At 44.3% G+C, this 15,000-nt stretch overlaps 1 protein-coding gene across 4 annotated transcripts in view; it reads left to right on the forward strand.

Moving 5' to 3' along the window:
* LOC109907027 (calmodulin-binding transcription activator 1) overlaps positions 1 to 15,000 on the forward strand; it is a 642,956-nt gene that overhangs the window by 495,854 nt on the left and 132,102 nt on the right. For all 4 annotated transcript variants that reach the window (XM_031794415.1, XM_031794413.1, XM_031794416.1 and 1 more), the window contains one exon: positions 7,726 to 7,797. In XM_031794415.1, coding sequence (XP_031650275.1) covers positions 7,726 to 7,797 — 72 coding nt within the window. The remainder of the gene's footprint in view (positions 1 to 7,725; positions 7,798 to 15,000) is intronic.

A 15,000-nucleotide genomic window follows, 5' to 3' on the forward strand; every position in this document is an offset into this window, starting at 1 on the left:
AACTACACACAGTCAAACTCCACTAACTACACACAGTCAAACTCCACTAACTACACACAGTCAAACTCCACTATCTACACACAGTCAAACTCCACTAACTACACACAGTCAAACTCCACTAACTACATACAGTCAAACTCCATTAACTACACGCAGTCAAACTCCACTAACTACACACAGCCAAACTCAACTAACTACACACAGTCAAACTCCACTAACTACACACAGTCAAACTCCACTAACTACACACAGTCAAACTCCACTAACCACACACAGTCAAACTCCACTAACTACACACAGCCAAACTCAACTAACCACACACAGCCAAACTCAACTAACTACATGCAGTCAAACTCCACTAACTACACACGGTCAAACTAAACTAAACTAACTACACACAGCCAAACTCCACTAACTACACACAGCCAAACTACACAAACTATACACAGTCAAACTACACAAACTACACACAGTCAAACTCCACTAACTACACACAGCCAAACTCAACTAACCACACACAGCCAAACTCAACTAACTACACGCAGTCAAACTCCACTAACTACACACGGTCAAACTAAACTAAACGAACTACACACAGCCAAACTGCACTAACCACACACAGTCAAACCTCACTAACTACACACAGTCAAACTACACAAACTACACACAGTCAAACTCCATTAACTACACACAGTCAAACTTTACTAACTACACACAGTCAAACTCAACTAACCACACACAGCCAAACTCAACTAACTACACACAGTCAAACTCCACTAACTACACACAGTCAAACATACACTAACTACATACAGTCAAACTCCATTAACTACACACAGTCAAACTCCACTAACCACACACAGTCTAACTCCATTAACTACACACAGTCAAACACCACTAACTACACACAGTCAAACCTCACTAACTACACACAGTCAAACTACACAAACTACACACAGTCAAACTCCATTAACTACACACAGTCAAACTTTACTAACTACACACAGTCAAACTCAACTAACCACACACAGCCAAACTCAACTAACTACACACAGTCAAACTCCACTAACTACACACAGTCAAACATACACTAACTACATACAGTCAAACTCCATTAACTACACACAGTCAAACTCCACTAACCACACACAGTCTAACTCCATTAACTACACACAGTCAAACACCACTAACTACACACAGTCAAACTCCACTAACTACACACAGTCAAACACCACTAACCACACACAGTCAAACTCCACTAACTACACACAGCCAAACTCAACTAACCACACACAGCCAAACTCAACTAACTACACGCAGTCAAACTCCACTAACTACACACGGTCAATCTAAACTAAACTAACTACACACAGCCAAACTCCACTAACTACACACAGCCAAACTACACAAACTACACACAGTCAAACTCCACAAACTACACACAGTCAAACTCCACTAACTACACACAGCCAAACTCAACTAACCACACACAGCCAAACTCCACTAACTACACACGGTCAAACTAAATTAAACTAACTACACACAGCCAAACTGCACTAACCACACACAGTCAAACCTCACTAACTACACACAGTCAAACTACACAAACTACACACAGTCAAACTCCATTAACTACACACAGTCAAACTTCACTAACTACACACAGTCAAACTCAACTAACCACACACAGCCAAACTCAACTAACTACACACAGTCAAACTCCACTAACTACACACAGTCAAACTCCACTAACTACACACAGTCAAACTCCATTGACTACACACAGTCAAAGTCCACTAACCACACACAGTCTAACTCCATTAACTACACACAGTCAAACACCACTAACTACACACAGTCAAACTCCATTAACTACACACAGTCAAACACCACTAACCACACATGGTCAAACTCCATTAACTACACACAGTCAAACTCCACTAACTACACACAGTCAAACTAAACTAAACTAACTACACACAGCCAAACTCCACTAACCACACACAGTCAAAATCCACTAACTACACACAGTCAAACTCCACTAACTACACACAGTCAAACTCCACTAACTACACACAGTCAAACTCCATTAACTACACACAGTCAAACTCCACTAACCACACACAGTCTAACTCCATTAACTACACACAGTCAAACTCCACTAACTACACACAGTCAAACTCCATTAACTACACACAGTCAAACTCCACTAACCACACATGGTCAAACTCCACTAACTACACACAGTCAACCTCCATTAACTACACACAGTCAAACTCCACTAACTACGCACAGCCAAACTCCACTAACTACACACAGTCAAACTCCACTAACAACACACAGTCAAACTCCAATAACTACACACAGTCAAACTCCACTAACTACACACAGTCAAACTCCACTAACTACACACAGTCAAACTCCACTAACTACACACAGTCAAACTCCACTAACTACATACAGTCAAACTCCATTAACTACACGCAGTCAAACTCCACTAACTACACACAGCCAAACTCAACTAACTACACACAGTCAAACTCCACTAACTACACACAGTCAAACTCCACTAACTACACACAGTCAAACTCCACTAACCACACACAGTCAAACTCTGCTAACTACACACAGCCAAACTCAACTAACCACACACAGCCAAACTCAACTAACTACATGCAGTCAAACTCCACTAACTACACACGGTCAAACTAAACTAAACTGACTACACACAGCCAAACTCCACTAACTACACACAGCCAAACTACACAAACTATACACAGTCAAACTACACTAACTACACACAGTCAAACATACACTAACTACATACAGTCAAACTCCATTAACTACACGCAGTCAAACTCCACTAACTACACACAGCCAAACTCAACTAACTACACACAGTCAAACTCCACTAACTACACACAGTCAAACTCCACTAACTACACACAGTCAAACTCCACTAACCACACACAGTCACACTCCACTAACTACACACAGCCAAACTCAACTAACCACACACAGCCAAACTCAACTAACTACACGCAGTCAAACTCCACTAACTACACACGGTCAATCTAAACTAAACTAACTACACACAGCCAAACTCCACTAACTACACACAGCCAAACTCCACAAACTCCACACAGTCAAACTCCACAAACTACACACAGTCAAACTCCATTAACTACACACAGTCAAACTTCACTAACTACACACAGTCAAACTCAACTAACCACACACAGCCAAACTCAACTAACTACACACAGTCAAACTCCACTATCTACACACAGTCAAACTCCACTAACTACACACAGTCAAACTCCATTAACTACACACAGTCAAACTCCACTGACCACACACAGTCTAACTCCATTAACTACACACAGTCAAACACCACTAACTACACACAGTCAAACTCCATTAACTACACACAGTCAAACACCACTAACCACACATGGTCAAACTCCATTAACTACACACAGTCAAACTCCACTAACTACACACAGTCAAACTAAACTAAACTAACTACACACAGCCAAACTCCACCAACCACACACAGTCAAAATCCACTAACTACACACAGTCAAACTCCACTAACTACACACAGTCAAACTCCACTAACTACACACAGTCAAACTCCATTAACTACACACAGTCAAACTCCACTAACCACACACAGTCTAACTCCATTAACTACACACAGTCTAACTCCATTAACTACACACAGTCAAACACCACTAACTACACACAGTCAATCTCCATTAACTACACACAGTCAAACACCACTAACCACACATGGTCAAACTCCATTAACTACACACAGTCAAACTCCACTAACTACACACAGTCAAACTAAACTAAACTAACTACACACAGCCAAACTCCACTAACCACACACAGTCAAAATCCACTAACTACACACAGTCAAACTCCACTAACTACACACAGTCAAACTCCACTAACTACACACAGTCAAACTCCACTAACTACACACAGTCAAACATACACTAACTACATACAGTCAAAATCCACTAACTACACACAGCCAAACTAAACTAACTACACACAGCCAAACTCCACTAACTACACACAGCCAAACTCCACAAACTACACACAGTCAAACTCCACAAACTACACACAGTCAAACTCCATTAACTACACACAGTCAAACTTCACTAATTACACACAGTCAAACTCAACTAACCACACACAGCCAAACTCAACTAACTACACACAGTCAAACTCCACTATCTACACACAGTCAAACTCCACTAACTACACACAGTCAAACTCCATTAACTACACACAGTCAAACTCCACTAACCACACACAGTCTAACTCCATTAACTACACACAGTCAAACACCACTAACTACACACAGTCAAACTCCATTAACTACACACAGTCAAACACCACTAACCACACATGGTCAAACTCCATTAACTACACACAGTCAAACTCCACTAACTACACACAGTCAAACTAAACTAAACTAACTACACACAGCCAAACTCCACCAACCACACACAGTCAAAATCCACTAACTACACACAGTCAAACTCCATTAACTACACACAGTCAAACTCCACTAACCACACACAGTCTAACTCCATTAACTACACACAGTGAAACTCCACTAACTACACACAGTCAAACTCCATTAACTACACACAGTCAAACTCCACTAACCACACATGGTCAAACTCCACTAACTACACACAGTCAACCTCCATTAACTACACACAGTCAAACTCCACTAACTACGCACAGCCAAACTCCACTAACTACACACAGTCAAACTCCACTAACTACACACAGTCAAACTCCATTAACTACACACAGTCAAACTCCACTAACCACACACAGTCTAACTCCATTAACTACACACAGTCAAACTCCACTAACTACACACAGTCAAACTCCATTAACTACACACAGTCAAACTCCACTAACCACACATGGTCAAACTCCACTAACTACACACAGTCAACCTCCATTAACTACACACAGTCAAACTCCACTAACTACGCACAGCCAAACTCCACTAACTACACACAGTCAAACTCCACTAACTACACACAGTCAAACTCCACCAACTACACACAGTCAAACTCCATTAACTACACACAGTCAAACACCACTAACCACACATGGTCAAACTCCATTAACTACACACAGTCAAACTCCACTAACTACACACAGTCAAACTAAACTAAACTAACTACACACAGCCAAACTCCACCAACCACACACAGTCAAAATCCACTAACTACACACAGTCAAACTCCACTAACTACACACAGTCAAACTCCACTAACTACACACAGTCAAACTCCATTAACTACACACAGTCAAACTCCACTAACCACACACAGTCTAACTCCATTAACTACACACAGTCAAACTCCACTAACTACACACAGTCAAACTCCATTAACTACACACAGTCAAACTCCACTAACCACACATGGTCAAACTCCACTAACTACACACAGTCAACCTCCATTAACTACACACAGTCAAACTCCACTAACTACGCACAGCCAAACTCCACTAACTACACACAGTCAAACTCCACTAACTACACACAGTCAAACTCCATTAACTACACACAGTCAAACTCCACTAACCACACACAGTCTAACTCCATTAACTACACACAGTCAAACTCCACTAACTACACACAGTCAAACTCCATTAACTACACACAGTCAAACTCCACTAACCACACATGGTCAAACTCCACTAACTACACACAGTCAACCTCCATTAACTACACACAGTCAAACTCCACTAACTACGCACAGCCAAACTCCACTAACTACACACAGTCAAACTCCACTAACTACACACAGTCAAACTCCATTAACTACACACAGTCAAACTCCACCAACTACACACAGTCAAACTCCATTAACTACACACAGTCAAACACCACTAACCACACATGGTCAAACTCCGTTAACTACACACAGTCAAACTCCACTAACTACACACAGTCAAACTAAACTAAACTAACTACACACAGCCAAACTCCACCAACCACACACAGTCAAAATCCACTAACTACACACAGTCAAACTCCACTAACTACACACAGTCAAACTCCACTAACTACACACAGTCAAACTCCATTAACTACACACAGTCAAACTCCACTAACCACACACAGTCTAACTCCATTAACTACACACAGTCTAACTCCATTAACTACACACAGTCAAACACCACTAACTACACACAGTCAAACTCCATTAACTACACACAGTCAAACACCACTAACCACACATGGTCAAACTCCATTAACTACACACAGTCAAACTCCACTAACTACACACAGTCAAACTAAACTAAACTAACTACACACAGCCAAACTCCACTAACCACACACAGTCAAAATCCACTAACTACACACAGTCAAACTCCACTAACTACACACAGTCAAACTCCACTAACTACACACAGTCAAACTCCATTAACTACACACAGTCAAACTCCACTAACCACACACAGTCTAACTCCATTAACTACACACAGTCAAACTCCACTAACTACACACAGTCAAACTCCATTAACTACACACAGTCAAACTCCACTAACCACACATGGTCAAACTCCACTAACTACACACAGTCAACCTCCATTAACTACACACAGTCAAACTCCACTAACTACGCACAGCCAAACTCCACTAACTACACACAGTCAAACTCCACTAACAACACACAGTCAAACTCCAATAACTACACACAGTCAAACTCCACTAACTACACACAGTCAAACTCCACTAACTACACACAGTCAAACTCCACTAACTACACACAGTCAAACTCCACTAACTACACACAGTCAAACTCCACTAACTACATACAGTCAAACTCCATTAACTACACGCAGTCAAACTCCACTAACTACACAGCCAAACTCAACTAACTACACACAGTCAAACTCCACTAACTACACACAGTCAAACTCCACTAACTACACACAGTCAAACTCCACTAACCACACACAGTCAAACTCCACTAACTACACACAGCCAAACTCAACTAACCACACACAGCCAAACTCAACTAACTACATGCAGTCAAACTCCACTAACTACACACGGTCAAACTAAACTAAACTAACTACACACAGCCAAACTCCACTAACTACACACAGCCAAACTACACAAACTATACACAGTCAAACTACACTAACTACACACAGTCAAACTCCACTAACTACACACGGTCAAACTAAACTAACTACACACAGCCAAACTCCACTAACTACACACAGCCAAACTGCACTAACCACACACAGTCAAACCTCACTAACTACACACAGTCAAACTACACAAACTACACACAGTCAAACTCCATTAACTACACACAGTCAAACCTCACTAACTACACACAGTCAAACTCCACTAACTACACACAGTCAAACTACACTAACTACACACAGTCAACCTACACTTAGAGAGAGAGAGAGAGAGAGAGAGAGAGAGAGAGAGAGAGAGAGAGGAAGATAGACAGTATCAGTGTTCATAGCAACTTGTTTGAGTTCACCACTACCTTTGTTCTGAAGACAATGACCGGATCTGCCTGTTCCCAGGAGTACCTGTACCTGAGGGGGTTAGAGGTCATGGATAAGGGGTACAGTGGGGGTGTAGGTCAGTCTATTGTGTTGTGTTACTATACTATAACAGCGGTTCTCTCTCTGTTTCTCCTTCTGCAGTGTCTGTATGGCTGTTACGTCCACTCCTCCATCATCCCCACGTTCCACCGCAGGTGCTACTGGCTGCTCCAGGTAAGTGACTCCCTCCCCTCTCCATACACTTGTTCACGTAACAGCCTTCATCCCCCCTCTACACTTACACATGTCAACTCCCACTCCCACTGCCTGAATGGGTAGGAAGAGGTCCTTCTCTTTTTATTTGCAGCATTTCTTCCTTCCTGACACACAGCAGATAGACAGACACCACACTATCTTCCCTTTTTCTCTCTCTCTTTTGCTCTCCCTCTTTCTCTCTCTCTCTTTTGCTCTCCCTCTTTCTCTCTCTCTCTTTTTGTCTGTGGCTCCCTTTTCGTTGCTTATCTACCCCATTCACTCTTTTTCTGTTGGAAACATCCACCATCTGTCCCCTTTCCAACAGAAGCAGAGTATTTGCTTAAATCAGTGTGCCACGTCCTACATACACACACTCACGCATACATCATCTCTAATGGCTGTAAAGCTGCAGTAGTGGAGCCCATAGGACAGTGGTTACACAGAGCCCACTGCCTCACAGCGGTTGTAAATAGGCCTTTGGTCACCACCTTATCCCTCTATTGCAGCACTGTGGCATCCATTCTGGTTTTGTAGCTTTTCTTAACAGCCTCTCTGACAGAGGATGGAATGCAGGTGGAGGATGGAGGGATGGGGCAGGAGGTATGGAGATGCTCTCTAGTTATATTTGACACCTGTTAGGGAGAAGTCTTTGTTATCTTTGGTTATTTTTCTGAAGTCATTACGTCGTCCCCCTCCAGGCCTTTCAGCCTACCTGCTAGAGACAGATCAAAGCTAGCCCTAACACCACACACTGCAGCCTGGCTCCGGGAAACACGCACATACACACACACACAAACACACACAGAAACAGGCATACACACACATACACACACAAACACACACAGAAACAGGCATACACACATACACACTCACACGGATAAGGGGGGTCACACTACGTAAGCTCTCTCGCTTTCAGGAAGCACAGCATTTTCATCACCTCTGTCTCACACGTGTCAAAGATGGAGGGGCTCACTCAGCCACTCTCTTTCTGCAGCTCATCAGCTTATGAAACATGGGTGTGTGGGTACTCCAGCCTGACCTGCTTCCCTCACCTCATACAGAGCTCTCCCCTCTCTCCTCATCTCTCCGCTGAGCTCAGCTATGGATGACTCAAACTCAGACCCTGCTGGACAGCTAACAGAAAGCCTGCATCCCAATGGCACCCTATTCCCTTCATAGTGACCAGACTCTTGACCAGAGCGCCCATTTGTGACGTAGCCAAGTGCTCTCTCACTGAGCTTTAACAGCCTACATTAGGTTGTACACTGCTCAACATTAACTCCAGAAACTTCAGAATAATATTTTTGTCATCTGCTTTGAGGTAGAACTTAAATGTGATTCAGATTGAGATCTCCGTGCCTGATACTGTAGCTATTAGAGAACTGAAATCTGTTGTTAGGAAATACAATGATGACAACACTGGAGGTAAAACCTACCCATCTCTCCCACTGTCCCCTCTTTCCTATCTCTCAAATGACTCATTATTCTTGTCTCTCTAGGCCTCTTGCAATGCTCATAGGGCCTGATTTAGACTTACGAAATGTAGGCCTTTCCTACGCATGCCTTCCTACTCAGGCCTTTCCTACGCACGCCTTTCCTACGCAGGCCTTTCCTACGCAGGCCTTTCCTACACAGGCCTTTCCTACGCAGGCCTTTCCTACTCAGGCCTTTCCTACGCAGGCCTTTCCTACGCAGGCCTTTCCTACGCAGGCCTTTCCTACTCACACCTTTCCTACACAGGCCTTTCCTACACAGGCCTTTCCTACGCAGGCCTTTCCTACGCACGCCTTTCCTACGCACGCCTTTCCTACGCAGGCCTTTCCTACTCACGCCTTTCCTACGCAGGCCTTTCCTACTCACGCCTTTCCTACGCAGACCTTTCCTACTCAGGCCTTTCCTACTCACGCCTTTCCTACGCAGGCCTTTCCTACTCACGCCTTTCCTACTCACGCCTTTCCTACGCACGCCTTTCCTACTCACGCCTTTCCTACGCAGGCCTTCCCTACGCAGACCTTTCCTACGCAGGCCTTTCCTACGCAGGCCTTTCCTACTCACGCCTTTCCTACGCAGGCCTTTCCTACGCAGGCCTTTCCTACTCACGCCTTTCCTACGCACGCCTTTCCTACTCACGCCTTTCCTACACAGGCCTTTCCTACTAAGGCCTTTCCTACTCACGCCTTTCCTACGCCAGCCTTTCCTACTCACACCTTTCCTACGCACGCCTTTCCTACTCACGCCTTTCCTACGCACGCCTTTCCTACGCACTTCTCAGTAGTTGGTATTCAGACTTACCTCATGCAGGTGTGTGACGGGCTTTACAGGCGTGGTTCCCTTGCTCACGCTGAATAGATTTTATTCAACCACTGAAAACCCTCCCACTTGCTGGCCACTAGAATTTCTCATTGAGTTTTCATTCAATAGCATTTTCAGCATTACATTTATCTAAAGCCATCCCTTTAAATTTGGCGTACCTTTTATTCGAATTTTCTCGACAGACTCGCTAATAGATATGGAGAGAGTGGTTATTAGGGACTCCTTTTCAGCACCAACTGGTAGATTTATGAATAATTATAAAAAACAGGTTTGGAGAGCCTTTACGCACAGATATATTGGTGAACAAAAAAATACAGTGGTGTGATTGATTCTGAAAGTTGTCATATTCAATTGTTCATACCATGAAATATTGTAAGGTGAGAACAGTGTAGAAGGGTTGAACAGTAGTCCAATAAATCTACCCTAATAATTCTCACTAATCATGGAACTGTGATGACAACGGTCCAGACGTCGTGAACCATGCGCCAGGCTCCAGGTTTAACTGCTATATACAGTATGGACTGCGTTCCATAATGATTCAATAGGCTACATGTTTCAAATTGCAGCACAACTTCTAATACTGTTGGTATAGCAGATGGTGGCTACCGACAGTAGCATGGTGCTTGCAACCCCAGGGTTGTGGGTTTGATTCCCATGGGGGGACCAGAATGGTAAAAGTAAGTAAATGTATGCCCTCACTACTGTAATTCGCTCTGAAAAAGAGTGTCTGCTAAAATGACCCAAAAATTAGAAATAACACGATGCAAATTGTAAAAAAATACAGTGAAAAGTCTGAGGAATATAATGAAAACATTCTAGATATCATAAATCAACTCGGTATGTTTGGCGCTGTACTGCCATTTGCGCATGGCTACAGAAGCCTATACTGTAGCTTGGGTCTGTAATCCATGCAATTTATAAGGCTGCCATTTCATCCATTTCATAAACTTCATAAACTTCACTGACATGCTTCAGTATGCTGCCATATGAATGATTTCATTTTTTTTTTTTATAAATAGATTTAGAACAATTGTCATTTATATTTACATTCCCCTTATCCAAATGGACAACTCATTTACCTAGCTCTTATCAATAGCTCTAATCAATCATTAAATGACATGGAGAGTGGTGTTATTTCTATCCAATAAATTAACAAGATGTTGTTCCACCAGGAACCGACAGGTTGCTCCACCTCTGACCTCCATCGCGCGTAAAGGTGGTGGAATTATGAGGGAATTAAGTCATGGTCAGAATACAGCGTCTCTGTAGACTCATCTCCTCCATACCTTCATTGATCTCCATCCCAAACAAATAGCGGATGAATATCAGAATACACATAGAGGTCACATAGAGGTCAGAATACACATAGAGGTCACATAGAGGTCAGAATACACATAGAGGTCACATAGAGGTCAGAATACACATAGAGGTCACATAGAGGTCAGACTACACATAGAGGTCACATAGAGGTCAGACTACACATAGAGGTCACATAGAGGTCAGAATACACATAGAGGTAACATAGAGGTCAGAATACACATAGAGGTAACATAGAGGTCAGACTACACATAGAGGTCACATAGAGGTCAGAATACACAGAGAGAAAAGTGCATAAAAAGGGATTTACGTTTAATTTACATGCGCTCGACTTGGGTTGGACTTCCCCCATAGTGGAAGGTCAACCCAGGCCAATGTAGTCTGACTCACCCCAGTCCTATGTCCCAGACGGACCTAAACTACTCTGTTTTATTCTGGTACATCTCTCCTTCTGTCCCTGCTTGGCTCTGTGTACCCTCTATGCCCTGTGTTCGCTGTGTCCATATGAGCTGTGCTGTGCAGCAGTAGTCTGTCAACAGGAGAGCAGCCGTGAGCTGTGGTTGTGGAGGGACTGGAGACTGGAGAGCTTAGCTCCCTCTGCCCTCCGACGAGGGACTGGAGACTGGAGAGCTTAGCTCCCTCTGCTCCCTAACTAGGGACTGGAGACTGGAGAGCTTAGCTCCCTCTGCTCCTGACGAGGGACTGGAGACTGGAGAGCTTCGCTCCCTCTGCTCCCTGACGAGGGACTGGAGACTGGAGAGCTAAGCTCCCTCTGCCCTCCGACGAGGGACTGGAGACTGGAGAGCTTAGCTCCCTCTGCTCCCTGACGAGGGACTGGAGACTGGAGAGCTTAGCTCCCTCTGCTCCCGACGAGGGACTGGAGACTGGAGAGCTTAGCTCCCTCTGCTCCCCGACGAGGGACTGGAGACTGGAGAGCTTAGCTCTCTCTGCTCCCTGAGCACCAACAGGGAAAGGTCACTATTGAGTGAAGAATGTAAATCAGCAGCAGCTATCTAGCAGCCAACAGCCACACAGCACCACAGAGACAAAAATAACTCCTGCCATTACTGAGAAGAGAGATGGAGGGGACTGGGGAGGAGGAAGGGAGTGGGGGAGAAGGGGGGGGGGGCGGTTGAGAGAGGGAGGCGTCTGAGGGGGATTTGGCCTGTGGGTGTCTGCCTTTTTATCCAGTCTTTATCCAGTCTTTATTGAGTCAAAGCCTTAGTAATGAGTCAGGGAGGAGAGGAGGTGATGAGAATGGAGACCTGGCTGTGAGGGGGGTCCTCCTCTCTCCTGTTCTCTCTTCCTTTTGTTCGCATCACATCTCCTTCTCAATCAGCCCATTCCTGACACCACCTCTCAAAGGTATTAGACCACTTTAAAGAGTCTCGCCCTGCCCTGCAAACGAGACAGACAGGAAAAGTACTGCCAAAGTTAAGGACGGCAAACAATGAATTGAAATTGCATCAGAGCAGGGCAGAGCAGAACAGCTCAGCCTAAACTGTGCAGTCTGTCACTCTGGAAAAAGTTACTGTCGTTCCAATTGACGCAGCACAAAATAGACCTTTGGGGGAATAATGATGTTAAATCAGTGTCATACCTTTGCTTCCTCCCTTCAGACCTAGCTGCACGCAAGCACACACACACACACACACACACACACACACAAACACACACACACACACACACACACACACACACACACACACACACACACACACACACACACACACACACACACACACACACACACACACACACACACACACACACACACACACACACACACACACCTAGTGGCTCTCCTGATTGATTCAATCTCTCCATGTCCCCTTCTCTTGTTTAGTACTAATGGAATGTAATTCCCTGCCTGTGCCTCTCCATCAAAGCAGACAGTAGGGTGGTGTGAGCTGGCCCACGGGCCACGGAGGTGGGGATAATTATGATATTAATACGGAGGGGTTCTGAGGGGAAACTTCATTTGTCCTGCTGCCTGCCTGCCTGCCACAGCCATGGAAAGAGAGAGGGGTCAAAAGTCTGAGCAGGGCTGGAGGAGGAGGAGAAGAGAGAGGGATGTAGGATAAAAAAATTAAATTAATGGTGAAGTAGGAGAGGACACAGATTTATCATGTTTCTGCACAGCTCTCTCTCCCATCTCTCTCTCTTTCTTTCTCTCAGAGGCTCTTTCTCTAAGTGGGGTTTGACTGTGTGTAGTTAATGGAGTTTGACTGTGTGTAGTTAGTGGAGTTTGACTGTGTGCAGTTAGTGGAGTTTGACTGTGTGTAGTTAGTGGAGCTTGACTGTGTGTAGTTAGTTGAGTTTGACTGTGTGTAGTTAGTGGAGTTTGACTATGTGTAGTTAGTGGAGTTTGGCTGTGTGTAGTTAGTGGAGTTTGACTGTGTGTAGTTAGTGGCGTTTGACTGTGTGTAGTTAGTGGAGTTTGACTGTGTGTGGTTAGTGGAGTTTGACTGTGTGTAGTAGATGTAGCTATCAAACCTCATCACACGCCTTTGAACACTTCTCATCACAAATCCAACACACCCCTGGTTGATCACTTTGGAGCAGAGTGTGTGTGAACGTACCTGGAGGCTAAAGCAAGAAGATGTACAGTATATTTGTATTACCAGAGAGGTTTCTTTCATTGCTTTATTCATAGTGATTTGTTTACCTATCTCTCCGTTGGCTACCATAGTGGTCACTGTCCCAACCCAGCCATACAGCTCAGCCCAGGGCACAATAAATATTTAATTATTCTGAATCATAGATGAGGCCAAACTCCATCAGTGATTTTACCAGGAAAACATGGGCAGGGAGATTGGACCTGTGTTTTCCTGCCTGCTAGTTTGGGCCCACATGGATAAATGGGCTACTTTAGCTAGTGGCTGTCAGAGGAAACATTTATGCCATGCCTAAAGTCCCTGTTTGAATAGTTAATGGCCACGGATCGCTGACAGAGTTAGTGACAGTATATTGGTACAGGAATGGTACACAGGGCCAGGTAGGAATAGTAAGAGAGGAACAAAACAACCAAATCATCTGGGTGCACAGCCTGTGCTTGCTCTGGTAGGGCAAGGCAGGGTGTGTGTGTGTGTGTGTGTGTGTGTGTGTGTGTGTGTGTGTGTGTGTGTGTGTGTGTGTGTGTGTGTGTGTGTGTGTGTGTGTGTGTGTGTGTGTGTGTGTGTGTGTGTGTGTGTGTGTGTGTGTGTGTGTGTGTGTGTGTGTGTGTGTGTGTGTGTGTGTGTGTGTGTGGATGTGTGTGTGTGTGGATGTGTGTGTGTGTGTGTGTCAGGCTCTAGATCATGGACAGGCATGCAGGCAAGTCTCTGAGATCTTGGAACTTCTGTGTGTCTGGATATGAAGTGGAGCTCTCAGCAGTACAGTACAGCATTCTGCTCCTATAACCCTGGCAGGCTTCAGCCCCTCTGAAGTACAGCAAACCCTATCCTGTCTCATGTCCTCTTCTCACAACCCTCTCCTCCCTTTCTACTCCTCTGTCCTTCCCCCTCCTCCCTTTCCCCTCCTCTGTCCTTCCCTCCCCTCCTGTCTCCTTAA

The sequence above is a fragment of the Oncorhynchus kisutch genome, linkage group LG17, assembly GCF_002021735.2.
Source record: "Oncorhynchus kisutch isolate 150728-3 linkage group LG17, Okis_V2, whole genome shotgun sequence".
In the NCBI taxonomy this organism is placed as follows: Eukaryota; Metazoa; Chordata; class Actinopteri; order Salmoniformes; family Salmonidae; genus Oncorhynchus; species Oncorhynchus kisutch.